The sequence below is a fragment of the Pseudophryne corroboree genome, chromosome 4, assembly GCF_028390025.1.
Source record: "Pseudophryne corroboree isolate aPseCor3 chromosome 4, aPseCor3.hap2, whole genome shotgun sequence".
NCBI classification, from domain to species: domain Eukaryota; kingdom Metazoa; phylum Chordata; class Amphibia; order Anura; family Myobatrachidae; genus Pseudophryne; species Pseudophryne corroboree.
Window position 1 is genome coordinate 635,377,758 of NC_086447.1, and position 13,682 is coordinate 635,391,439.

General features: G+C 42.4%; 1 protein-coding gene across 1 annotated transcript in view; it reads right to left on the bottom strand.

Annotated features, from left to right (window-relative positions):
• TIAM2 (TIAM Rac1 associated GEF 2) overlaps positions 1-13,682 on the bottom strand; it is a 1,049,207-nt gene that overhangs the window by 504,755 nt on the left and 530,770 nt on the right. Inside the window, exon 9 of the mRNA XM_063917712.1 lies at positions 924-1,109. Coding sequence (XP_063773782.1) covers positions 924-1,109 — 186 coding nt within the window. The remainder of the gene's footprint in view (positions 1-923; positions 1,110-13,682) is intronic.

Genomic DNA, 13,682 nt, shown 5'->3' on the forward strand with positions numbered 1-13,682 from the left:
TTTAATTTTTAATACATCCTGCCCTAAATTTGAAAAATTACAGTTAGGAGCTGGTTGGTTGGTACTTTATCTCTCTTCACTTTATCACTCACCAAGTGATGATGCATCCCGCACATGATCTTTTATCAATATATTAACATCTAAGGGCCTAATTCAGACCTGATCGCACCTCTACGAATTTGCAGAGGATTGCAATCAGACAGTCACCGCCCAGCCAGAGTGAAAATCTGCCCTGTGCAAGTCTGCGTACGCTGTGCGAAAAGCTTTGCAAATGCCAGTCAGCTGCAAATCCATTCGCAACTCACTCACCATCTAATGATTTTTCCAGTCTGTGCGTAACCCAGGACTTACTCCTACAGTGTGAAAAAAACAGGCCGATCGGGGCTGGAGCTGACGTCACACACCCTCCCTGAAAATGCTTGGGAACGCCTGCGTTTTCCTGACACTCCCAGAAAATGGGCAGGTACCACCCCTAAACGTTCCCATCCTGTCAATCAATCTGTGTACACCTAGCAATCAAAACAGATGCAGGATTTTTTCGCAGTTTTGCCTAGCGCCTGCGCATTCTGATCTCTACACATGTGCAGTTGCTCGATAATCATCCGCTTTGCGATTTCACACAACAGCAATCAGGTCTGAATTAGGCCCTAAAGTATAAATTGAATGTTAAATGACACAAAACCTTTATGTGATAGTTTGCTACGACTGTCACATTATGTATAAACCCTTTCTGTGCAACGGAAAAAAATGCTAGATGGATTTTAATGTTACAAAAAAATCTACTTGAAATAAGTTTTCTATATTATTTTGGGTATAAGGGAGTTATATCAAATAATTTACATAGTAAGAATTGCAAAGCAGTAAGTTTTATTCCTTATTTATAGAATATATAGCCCAATAAGGCAAACCCAACAACTACCTACCAATGCATGGAATGAAGAGACAGAAAATATACCAAGTCGCCCCAGTGCTAGTTTGGATGGCCGTCCAGCAGCTGCGAGTAGGCTCTTGGGGTTTGGCAACTCTCCCCCCTGCAGGCTGGATAAATAGCAGCGCATACGGAAAAGGTCCATGTTAAACTTCTCCAAGTTGTGTTCCCACTGTTGAATCTGAAAAAAGGAAACACAGCAATTCAACATTCATTTAATTATGCATAAAAGTCAGCAATATGTTTTTTATGTATTTCTATAAACCAATGTCAATTTACATGAGTATAAAGAATGTCTCCCAGTGTAACTAAATAGGAGTTATGCAAAGGCTAATTCAAATCCTTATACAATATGGACATCCAAATGTCATCACAAATCCACATTAAGCAGCAGGGCAATAAGTGACATGTCTGATCTGTAACATTAACTCCCACAAGTGTACTGTGTCTAACATTTCAGGTAGAGTAGGATTGAGATTCATGAAGCTAAACCCTAAGGATTTCGCTGAATCCATTCTCAGACAAATCTGCAACTAAATCCTTCATTAAGTGTAACCCTACTACATAGATCAAACTCTTCACACTTGTAATTTATCTGACATTATCTACAGTTCATATACAGGTTGAGTATCCCATATCCAAATATTCAGAAATACGGAATATACCGAAATACGGACTTTTTTGAGTGAGAATGAGATTGTGAAACCTTTGTTTTTTGATGGCTCAATGTACACAAACTTTGTTTAATACACAAAGTTATTAAACATATTGTATTAAATGACCTTTAGGCTCTGTGTATAAGGTGTATATGAAACATAAATGAATTGTGTGAATGTAGACACACTTTGTTTAATGAACAAAGTTATAAAAAATATTGTCTAAAATAACCTTCAGGCTGTGTGTATAAGGTGTATATGAACAGAGCCGTCTTAACAGCGGTGTAGGCCCCTGGGCACAGCAATTCACTGGGCCCCCTACCCATGCTCCAGTGGTAGGGGTGGGAGGAGCTATCAGCAGCAGCTTTGATGTTCAGCGGGCAGTAGGGGGTGTTCTATCTTCTGCTCAGCATGTAGGACCTGAAGCAGTAATTCTGCTAATTATTCCTTTACTGCACAGATGGGGCTAAACTGTAGAAGGGGGCATTGGGCTGAATGAAGAAGCCCTGGTACATGACATCCAGGGTGGTAGGGGGTGTTTAATACATAGGGGAGGGTTGGCTAGTGAAGTGGGCTTAATATTTATCATTTTACGGTGGGAGGGCAGCTTGCTTGACTGCAGATATCTCAAGTTCCTGAAAATATATTTCTTAGCTTTGAATGGGATAAAAAACTAGAGAGTCCCACCTTTCAAAAGATTCTAGGGAATTGGGGATCAGAGTTCAGGAGCCAGAGCAATTCACCAACATAAATCTAAAACTGCATATTAGGCGTGTGGAGCTGGAGCAGGGTCCAGCTGCTTGAAGGCTGATATCTCTGGTTCTGGGCAAAGTAGAAACAAGCTGCCAGTGTTTACTGAAAGGGTAGAGTCCCAGCTTTTGGCTTATAACCTTAGAGATACTCTAAGTCAAAAAGAGCCTGAAATATCTGGTTGGGAAGAGCAATTAACCGGCTTGGATGGGGACCACTGCTTTCAAGTCGGATATCTCTGGTTCCCCAGGGCCGATTTTCAAAAATCTGGTACCCCTGGAAAGAGGGGACCCTCAGCTATCAGCCTAGGGCCCTTATTCTCTTGGGGCCCTTGGGCAAGAGCCCATTGAGCCCATACGAAAAGACGGCCCTGTATATGAAACATAAATGCATTCTGTGCTTATATTTAGGTCCCATTACCATGATATCTCATTATGGTATGCAATTATTCCAAAATACCGAAAAATTTGATATCCAAAATACCTCTGGTCCCAAGCATCTTGGATAAAGGATACTCAACCTGTAATAAATCTGCATGTTAAAAACACACAACCACTCTTCTATTGATGACTGATGAACTATGCAGCTTTCACTGTCAAAGTGATGGATCTAACGGGCAATAGTTTGGTTGTGTATGTGTACCAAATTGTCATAAAGGTGATACATATATTGTGTTTTCCTTATAAAGCGTAATGCTGAAACTATGTTGCTTGGTCTACTGTAGATTTTATTGTCCACTAGTTAGCAGCCCAGTCAAAACGACAGATCATCATACCTGTAATGTCAGTGCTGGCAGCTGAGCAACACTTGAATTGCTTCATTGAGCGCCATCTAGTGGCCGCTGTAGCCCAAAACACTTGAATTCCCCCCATAGAGGTGAGGAGCAGTGTTAGCCTTTTATTATAAAGGATTCTATATGAAAACACCTATCTAGTAACAATGAAAAAAACAGTACATCTTCCATTCCTTATACACAATTCTTACTGATTTATCTTGGCAATGGCTGTGAAGTGCCTCTATCAATGATCAGGTGAAGATTTTTTGCGACCAGTAATTTCAGTAATGCTCACATAAAGGTGCACACAAAAATGAGTGATGTTTGGATATACGTTGACATTCACAGTCAAGCACATCGTGAACAGTCAAATCATTTTGTTACTGTTTACTTTGACTGAATAAACTGATGGAAGTAACCACAAAATATTCCAAATACTAAAAAGCTAAGGAGCAATAAAAAAATCCTCCACTGGATCGTTGGAAGCAGCCATCTCTTAATATGATGAGCAACTGCAAATTCGGTTTTCCTAACCTCGTACAAGAGGGGTAAAATCACAGAATATTGTTCCACTCAAACCAATAAAATATATAGTATTAAGGGCTTTATCTCATGTAATACTAAAACCTGTGTGTATCTGTTAGAGTGTTCATGCGGTTCCCAATATGTAGGTCGGACCACACACATGTTAAAAATACGGATGGCAGAGCACATACGGAATATTAAGAAGGGGTTAGAAACCCACAATGTATCCTTACAACGTAAAAACATGCATCAATGTAAAATAGAACATTTGGTGAGCTTTTGTGGCATTAAAACAATAACACCTGATTGGAGGAAAAATGATGGAGAAGAGAGGTTAGCAAGGGCTGAAATGAGAACTATTTATTTAAGGGCTTAAATGTAGAATTTGAAACTAGGTGGTTCTTGTAAATTCAGCCATATGTGCTATGAAGTATTATGGAAGTCTTGTTATGATATATATCACTGTGTACCTTTAAATAATATTCATGAATGTTGATTGCTATATGGATATGAATAGATTCCTAATCTGGTGCTCTTTTTATCTTTTATATGACTGCATGTGTAAAATGGGGAAAGGATGAGATGCTGATCGCTATGCGTTTCACTTGGCGCATCAGCATTTCCGACTTGCGCACCATTTACCGTAAGTGCGGCGCCGTGACTTCCGGTTGCGGACTTGGAGCATATGACTGTAGAGGAACACACAGTGGGGACGTGCCGCTGCCTTGGAGACCAGTACATAATGTGTGCAGCCATTGGGGACAGGACAAGCACAGAGGATTGTGGGACTATCACAGGTGCATTCTGGGAACATCTCTGGATAATGTACCACAGCTAAATTTGGATTCTGATTCCGGACTGGGAAATAAGCAGTGACTATACAGACATTATGAAGGGATTGTGTAGCTAATCCATGGTAGGATTTGTAGTTTACCAATTTAATAGGATTGGGGATTTTATCACTGTTTTCTTGTATGAATGAAATAAGTTTTAAGAGGAAGTGAGTTCTAGAATGTTTACATGTAAAGTCTAATAGGTATGGAGCATATTTATATATAGAAACCTTATATTTATAGATAATGAATCCTATTGGTGGGTCAAAAAACATGATCTAGCCAGATGGTATAAAATGTCTGACATGGTTTGTTCCACTATACACCCTGAGGAAGGAAAGTGTTCTGAAACGCGTTGGTGTTGGGGTGGAACCCCCAGGTTTGATATCATTTTATTCCATAGATACTTACCTGATTTGGGTTGTATATTTGGTTAACCTCCCCTAGAGAAAGTACTGTTCTCTTAAAAGGGTTGTAGGATGCCAAGAACACCCTAGGGTATAGTACAACCAAAATCTCCTGGCACCGTAATTGAACAGACCTGAATGCTGCTTTCCCAGGGGTAATTGGTTTTTAACCCCTTATACTCAAACACAAAAGAAACAATGGGAAAGTGCTATTCAATCTGTTGTAGATTTTATTTCATAAAATTTAACGTATACAAATATAATTGATACCAGCCAGCATCACATATAAACAGTAATAATTAATTTTCCTCCATATTTCTAAAAAAGCAATAATACTATACTCTTATTGTATACTATAGCATGGATTAGTATTAAGATTTTATAATGCACTTCATGCATGTAATTTTAGGAATAAAGAAGCAACATGAGAATATATCAAAGTCTCCTTCATATAATCCTCGGTGACACTGTGTTCCACATAAATTATTTAAGTGGTCACTGGTATTTTTGCATGCAAATTAGTATCAAGCAAATCATGCATTAGAAACTTGTATCCATATAACCAATCATCCGGTTAGTAGCAAGAGCACAGTATAAAGTTATTTTGCAATGTGCTTAGTAGCCTTTCTCTCAGTTTTTGATTAGTATTATGCAGCATTAATGTAAACTGTCCATGCCTCTCATACATAAATTGATTATCACGATGTTAATATGCCTCTGTTATAACCACAGAATTTGTATTGTCCCTCCCGGCTGCTGCTCTCCCCGCCAGCCTTATCCGGAGTCCATGGACAGTCACTTGGCAGCGAATTTCCCCTTTTGGCAATGGGGTATGTGATATGCTGACCAGCTGGTGGATGGTCTGTAACTGTAACCCGTATGCAGGGAGAATGTGACAGACCAGCTGATAGCTGGTCTGTAGCTGTGTCCCGTATGCAGGGAGATCGTATCAGATGCGTTTCTCCGCCTTCTCCTTAATTCAGCGGCTTCCTCAGTGTCAAAACCTCTTCATTACAACTCCTCCTTTTAAATGTAAATTTTCGTGGTTCACGCATGCGCAGTATATATGCTTCTCAAGCCTCTTTTCCATTTTAATCCTCCGCGCATGTGCATGATAGTTTCATTCATTAGTGTGATTCAAGCCTCGTTTTAGGCATACATGTGTTATAATAAACAATACAGCTTTACCTATACCTATTAGATTATCATTTCTTTCTATTCATGGAGCTAATATAATAAGTTATACAATAATACACATAATTATAAAATATATATATATATATGTGTGTGTGTGTGTGTGTGTGTGTGTGTGTGTGTGTGTATGTGTGTGTGTGTATGTAACGCACACATCCATTTTCAACATTAGCATTGCTCTACCATAATTCCAAAGCCAGTAATACTACCATCTAGTGGTCACATACGATTACATATGGTTGCAAATTCTAATTATATTATCATATTTCACATTCCATATGTTATATGCTATATATTATATATCATGCACATCATATTTTTATAAATATATATATATATATATATATATATATATATAAAAACAAAATAGAAAAATATAAAAAATAAATTACATACAGAGATTCCTTTTTCCCTTTAATTATATATTTTCCAATTAGTCTTTCCTTTTTTTCACATATATCCATGGTACAATATCTTAGTGGTAGATCTTCCCTTCATATATAACAACCCTTTTAAAATGAAACACTAATAATTACAGACCTTACCTACATCCCCTACAATGTACGCATATCCCTGGATTAATTGGTTTATCCAGGCTGCCGTGATTGATTGTAGATAAGGAGTTTATAAGATCATGTAGATCTAATTGATATATATATATATATATATTTACATTGGCATTGCTGACTATTCTCAAGAGATAATTATGCAATTAACATGCATTACAGATAGGTTGGAAAGGAGAGACCTATATTTAAAAGGTAGAAAAACCACAATTGTGGAGGAAGGTATCAGTGCGGTAGCAGAGATGCATGGGGGGTTCAATAAGTTGGAGAACCTTTGCATATCTGAGACTAAGCACTGGTGGGACCAGATATCCTTACAAAAAAACTTGGAAGGTGGACTTATCCCTAGAGGCCTTAGAATCCTGAAGGAATCCACCAACAAGGAGGATAAGGCATTTACGGATGAGTGGAATACCACGTTAGATAGCTGTTTCAAAAACCTTATGCAATTATTAATTAAATATAGGTAACAGCGAGTAAAAGAATTGCAGGTGGAAATAGAGAAGGTACCTATGGCCTTAAAGGGGTATGAGAAATTGAGAGAATTTAAAGAAAGAGATTCCAAAGTTAATAAGAAATCATTAGAATTTGAACAATCATTAGTGGATAGAAAAGAGCATAAAATGGAAAGGATGTTTCAGACTATGAAAATGGAGTATCACGGAATTACAGGAAAGGTGGTGAACATACCAATTACCAATATAATCAATTTACTCCGAGAGAAAGAAATAGGAAGAGACAACCTTATAGACAACCTAAGCAAACCCAATATCGGGAAGAAAATTATGGATATGGGAGGATGCACACACAGACCCATACTTATAATAAGAGAACCTGTTTCGCACACAGGAATAGGTACCAGGTGCTAGATGATTACAAAGATGAGAGTCAGATTAATAGAAAAGTGAGACCATCAGAGACTGAGGATGAACAAGAACATACACCAGATAATCGCGTTTTTTTAGACAGGCGCACAGGACAAAACATGGGGCGAACAGCCAAGTATCAATGAAAAAGGGGAAGAAACAGAGGAAGAGGATGTAGAGGAGGAGGAGGAGGAAAAAAAGCAGACTGAAAACACCATGCAGAAGGTAGAAAAAGGGAAAACAGGTAAAGGTATATTCAATTTATCTAAAAAATCATTAATGGAGGGAGAAATTAAAATACGGGAAAAGGGGCTTGAATTATACACATATGAATTATGTGGCAAAACCCAACTTGTTCTAATTATTTGTGGATCTTAACCGCTATATCCGTACATGAAGTAGGATACTTTGCACTTAAAGCGATCAAAAAGACTGGGGTATAAATAGGAGTCCTCCATAGGCTGATAATGGCAATGGAGATATGTAGGGATTTAGGATACCTGATTGTCCATTTATTTTATTTTTATACTTGTAAGGGAAATGCGTACATTGAAGGGGATTGTAGGTAAGGTCTGTAATAATTAGTGTTTCATTTTAAAAGGGTTGTTACATATAAAGGGAAGATCTACCACTAAGATATTGTACCATGGATATATGTGAAAAAAACGAAAGACTAATTGGAAAAATAGGTTTTTAATTACCTAACGGTAAATCCTTTTCTTGTAGTCTGTAGAGGATGCTGGGGTCCACATTAGTACCATGGGGTATAGACGAGTCCCTTGGGAGCCATGGGCACTATAAGAGTTTAGAAGTGTGTCTGACTCCTCCCTCTATGCTCCTCCTACCAGACTCAGTCTAGAAATTGTGCCCGAGGAGACAGACATACTTCGAGAGAAGGAAATACACAGATAGCGGTGAGATTCACACCAGCTCACACATAATAACAGAAAAACAAACAAACCAGCTTGAAACAATTCAGCAACGGCTGAACAACAGTACTCAACCAAGTAACAACGCAGTACTTGACCAAGGGGGTCATTCCGGGTTCTTCGCTCACTAGCAGTTTTTAGCAGCCGTGCAACCACATTGTCGCCGCCACTGAGGAGTGTATTTTCGCTTTGCAGAAGTTTGAACGCTTGGGCAGCAGAGCGCCTGCAAGACCAGCCCTGTAGTTACTCTTCATGTGCGTTGATTCTAACGACAGAGGGACGGCTTTTGACGTCACACACCCGCCCAGTGCTCACCCAGCCACGCCTGCATTTTTCCAGACACGCCTGCGTTTTTCTAAGCACTCCCTGAAAACGGTCGGTTGCCACCCAGAAACGCCCACTTCATGTCAATCTTCCTGCGTTCGGCCGTGCGACTGAAAGCTTCGCTACAACCTGTGCAAAACCACAATGCTCTATGTACCCGTACGTCACGTGTGCGCATTGCGGTGCATACGCATGCGCAGATAAGCCATTTTTTTACTGACTGCTGCACTGCAAACAACGGCATCTAGCGATCAACTCGGAATGACCCCCCCCAAGTAACAATGCAGTACTTAACTAAGTTAACAATGAAGGAAAACGAAGCGCTGGGCGGGTGCCTAGCATTCTCTACGGACTACGAGAAAAGGATTTACTGGTAGGTAATTAAAATCCTATTTTCTCTTACGTCCTAGGGGATGCTGGGGTTCACATTAGTACCATGGTGATGTACCAAAGCTCCCAGTATGGGAGGGAGAGCGCGGAGGCTCCTGCAGCACCGATTGACCAAACTTGAGATCCTCAGAGGCCAACGTATCAAACTTGTAGAACTTAGCAAACGTGTTCGACCCTGACCAAGTAGCCGCTCAGCAAAGTTGTAAAACCGACACACCCTGGGCAGCCACCCTGGAAGAACCCACTTTACGAGTAGAGTGGGCCTTAACAAATCTTGGACACGACAATCCTGCCGTAGAATAGGCATGCTAGATAGTGAACCTGATCCAGCGAGAAATTGTCTGCTTCCGTGTCGAGGATCATCCCCAGGAACGCCAGTCTCCTTGTTGGCTCCAAATGCGTCTTTGAAAGATTCAGGATCCATCCATGATCCTGGAGTAGTTGAGTTGAGAGAGCAATGCTCTGTAACAGCTTCTCCCTGGAAGACGCTTTTATCAGCAGATCGTCCAGGGATATGCTTGCGGAGAAGTAGCATCATCTCCGCCATGACCTTGGTGAACACCCTCGGTGTCGTGGATAGGCCAAACGGCAGTGCCTGGAACTGATGGTGACAGTCCAGCAGCGCAAATTGTTATGAGCCACGGCTGTGGCTCATTCCTGTTTTGCATGTCAGTTAGGTATTTTATGTTTATAAGTTGTTTCGCAGGCCAGGATTTCCCGTTGCTCTGTTTAAGAGTACTCTTGGTTGCTGCCGCTGGTGAGTCTGTGTAATTGCAGCTTGTTCCCATGTGTTCAGCCTCACCTGGCTGCTAATTGCATCTTGTCAGTTAGGAGTCATGCAACAGGGCAGCTGCATGAGATTATTAATTAGGCCTCATTCTATGAGGAAGCCCCCATAAGAGGAGCGAAACGCGTCAGAAGCAGATCTTTGGACCCGTATATCAGCTCAATTACACCCCTACAACAGACCTCCATTCAGCAGCAATTTCTGTGGAGGTAACGGAGAACGGGACATCACAACCGTGACTGAGGTGTCTGCATACGGCACTTGGAGACGTGAACTCACAGAGCCTGAAAGTCGGGTAAAATATCAGCATAGCAGGCGCCAGCGAAGCGCCGTTCCCGCAGCCCGAGACCGTCTCACATGTCATTGAACTTTCCCGTATGACAACCATCGGTGCAAGCTACACGTAAGGCTCCAGCGTGGAGCTGTTTTCTTGCACAACATTGTCTTCTTTGCCAAGTGGTAACGTATTGAGGATACCTAATACATAACAACATATGAATATGCTACCTACTACATGGGTGTGAATTTAGCTGGTAATTTTTTATCCAATATATGGACTGATTTTTTATTAATTTTTTATTTTTATTTTTATATATTTTTTATTCTATTCTGTGCACAGAAGTTTATCTAAGATCCACCTCCTATAGTTAGGCAAGATATTTGTAAATGATTTTTATTTGACCGGTCTGAAGTGTATTCTACATATATATTATTAAATAATAAAAAATATACATAATATAATAATTTATTTATTTGTTTTTCATTGAACTCTGAGCCATATCATAACATTTATAGCGCAGGAGGGGATTAGTTTGTTGTTCTAGTGTCAGTCCCTGTGTCGATTCCTGTGTGTGATCCCGTGTCCTGCCATGAGGCGTTCCTGTCCTGAGGTCCAGTGGCTTTGCCTGTGCCTGGTCAAGTTTCTGGCTTCTTGGTGTCCACCGGTCTGTCGTTTGGGATTCTGCCGGTCCTCCAGTTCTGAGAGTCTGTGTCAGCAGCATTTGGATTTCCTGTCCGTTTGCCAGTATTCGTACCGGTTCCGTGAGTAGCGGCTCTGCCGCGTCCGTCGGCCTAGGCCGCTGTATTCCGTTATTATTTCTGTCACTGGTGTTTTGCAGAGGGTTCTGCTTAGGCTGTCACCGCCGGGACACAAAAGTATTGTGTCGGCGTGTGGTCAGCATTTCCTTTGTTGTTCTTTTCCTTTGGCGGCAAGCCGCACATACATTTAGTTTTAAGCTAGTTAGTAGCCCCTTGCTTTGGTTGTTTCAGTAAGAGGGCCCCTTGTTATCACCATGTCTCGGTACACTCTTTGTCTCTCATTAAGACCTGAGGGGGCATCAAAGTTGGGCAGACGTAATCCGCCCTTCAAACGCGGCTGCCATGGGCTCAAGCAACCATAGTCTCGCAAGAGTGTACTGACAGCACGGGCGAGACAACAGAGATAGGGCGCCAGGGGCTATTCCCTTTCCATTCCCCTTTCCCAGCATTACGTCCTGGTGCTCTGGACTCACTTCATAACATCTCCCTTGTTCTGAGCACCAGGAACCTAACATTATCACCAGCCATACCACAAAAAAGAAATAAAAACTTTTTCTTTTTTGGCCCAGTCCAGTGTCTAGTCAAGAATCCAGTCCTGTCTAGAATTCAGTTTGCAGAATCCAATCCGGTGTTTAGAATCCAGTCCTGTCTAGAATTCAGTGTGCAGAATCCAGTCCGGTGTTTAGAATCCAGTCCGGTGTTTAGAATCCAGTCTGGTGTTTAAAAAAAACAAAAACCAGTCTTGTTTTGTTTAGCAAAAATGTAGTCCTGCCTTGTCTAGTCCTGCCTTGTCTAGTCCTGCCTTGTCTAGTCCTGCCTTGTCTAGTCTGGTCTAGTTTTAAATCCTCCTATGTCTACTATGCAAGCCCTGCAGGCATCTCTCTCAGCCCTGAACTCTGCTTTCAGTGCTTTGAGACCAGAGCGACTAGAAGTTTTGCAGCAATCCTTAAAGCAACTGCAAAACCTTCTGACTAAAATCTTGCTCATCTTGCCAGAAGTCGTTGAGAGTACATCTATCTCTAAAGAGACTCTTGTTCACAGTATGGGGACAAGAGAATCCTCTGGTTTAATTGAAGAGAAAAGGTTTAAAAGTTTTCTGCGACCCAGTCTCTCAGAAGAGGAGCGTCTGCGTCGCAGAAACTTAAACTTATGCCTATATTGTGGGGGTTTAGGCCACTATCTGCAGACCTGTGAGTTGCGCAAGCTAAAGTGTGGTGACGAGTCTTGCCCTCTGGCCAAGTTGAGTCAGGATACAAGACCTACTCCTGTCTCTACTGTGGCAGAGGTACTTGTCACACAACCCACACTAAAAAGCTTTCTGTCCTATAATTGGCGTCCTTGGGCAAGGGAGCCCCATTATAGATTCAGGAATCAAAAGAGAATGTTTCTCTCCTCTCTTGAGGTTCCTGTTGAAGCAGCGTTGCAAGACCCTGGAGTGGTGCCCGATGCCCAGGTTCCTGGAGTGGTGCCCGATGCCAAGGTTCCTGGAGTGGTGCCCGATGCCCAGGTTCCTGGAGTGGTGCCCGTTGCCCAGGGTCCTGGAGTGGTGCCCGATGCTCAGGATCTTGGTACGGTACCCAATGCCCAGAGTCCTGGAGCGGTGCCCGATGCCCAGAGTGCTGGAGCGGTGCCCGATGCCCAGAGTGCTGGAGCGGTGCCCGATGCCCAGAGTGCTGGAACGGTACCCGATGCTGTAGCTTATAGAGGGACATCAAATATTATAGCTCAGGTTTCCATACCAGAAGGGGTCCCAGAAGCTGTTACCCCAGAAAGGGTATCTAAAACCATACTTCTAGAAGGGAACTCGAGAAGCAAAACCCCAGAAGGGATATTTGAAGTAATATCCCCAAGTGGGGTATCGAGAGACGCAGCCTCTAAGAAGGGTCTAGAGGTCGCTTCCCCAGGAAAGAACTTAAGAGGCATAGCATTAGTGGAGGTGCTGAAGGTTATAGCTTCAGCAAAAGTCCCGGAAGTCATAGTCCCGGGAGAAGTTTCGATAATTATCGACTCAGAGAGGGAGGCCGATGGCTCGGTCCCAGTGGGGGAGGCCGACGGCTCAGTCCCAGTAAAAGAATCCGAGGTACTGACCCCAGCGGAGTTCCCGGAGGCCACGGCCCCAGCGGGGTTCCCGGAGGCCACTGCCCCAGCAAGATTCCCGGAGGTCACTGCCCCAGCGGGGCTCCCGGGTGCCACTGCCCCAGCGGGGTTCCCGGAGGCCACTGCCCCAGCGGGGTTCCCGGAGGCCACTGCCCCAGCAGGGTTCCCGAAAGTCACTGCCCCGGGTGGGGTTCAGAAAGTCACTGCCCCGGGTGGGGTTCAGAAAGTCACTGCCCCGGGTGGGGTTCAAAAAGTCACTGCCCCGGGTGGGGTTCAGAGAGTCTCAGCCTCGAGTAAGGTCAATAGTGACCAGGTCCTAGCAAAGCACTCCAGTCAGTCAGATGGGAAGGAAACAGATCCTGACTCTGATATCTCAACATCCATAATCTTTGATGGGGACTTAGCCCAATTTCTGGCGCTTTACAAACACTATTACATTATTATGTTGTCTAGACCATTTCTAGGCATCACTTCAGAGAACCTTGTGCTTTATCTGATTTATTCTTTTAGAGGAGAGCCTTTTGAGTGGGCGATCAGCCTAATGAAAGCTGAAGATCCCATTCTTCAGGATCCACCAGCATTCAGTGATGCAATTATTAAAAGATATGGTTCCAAAG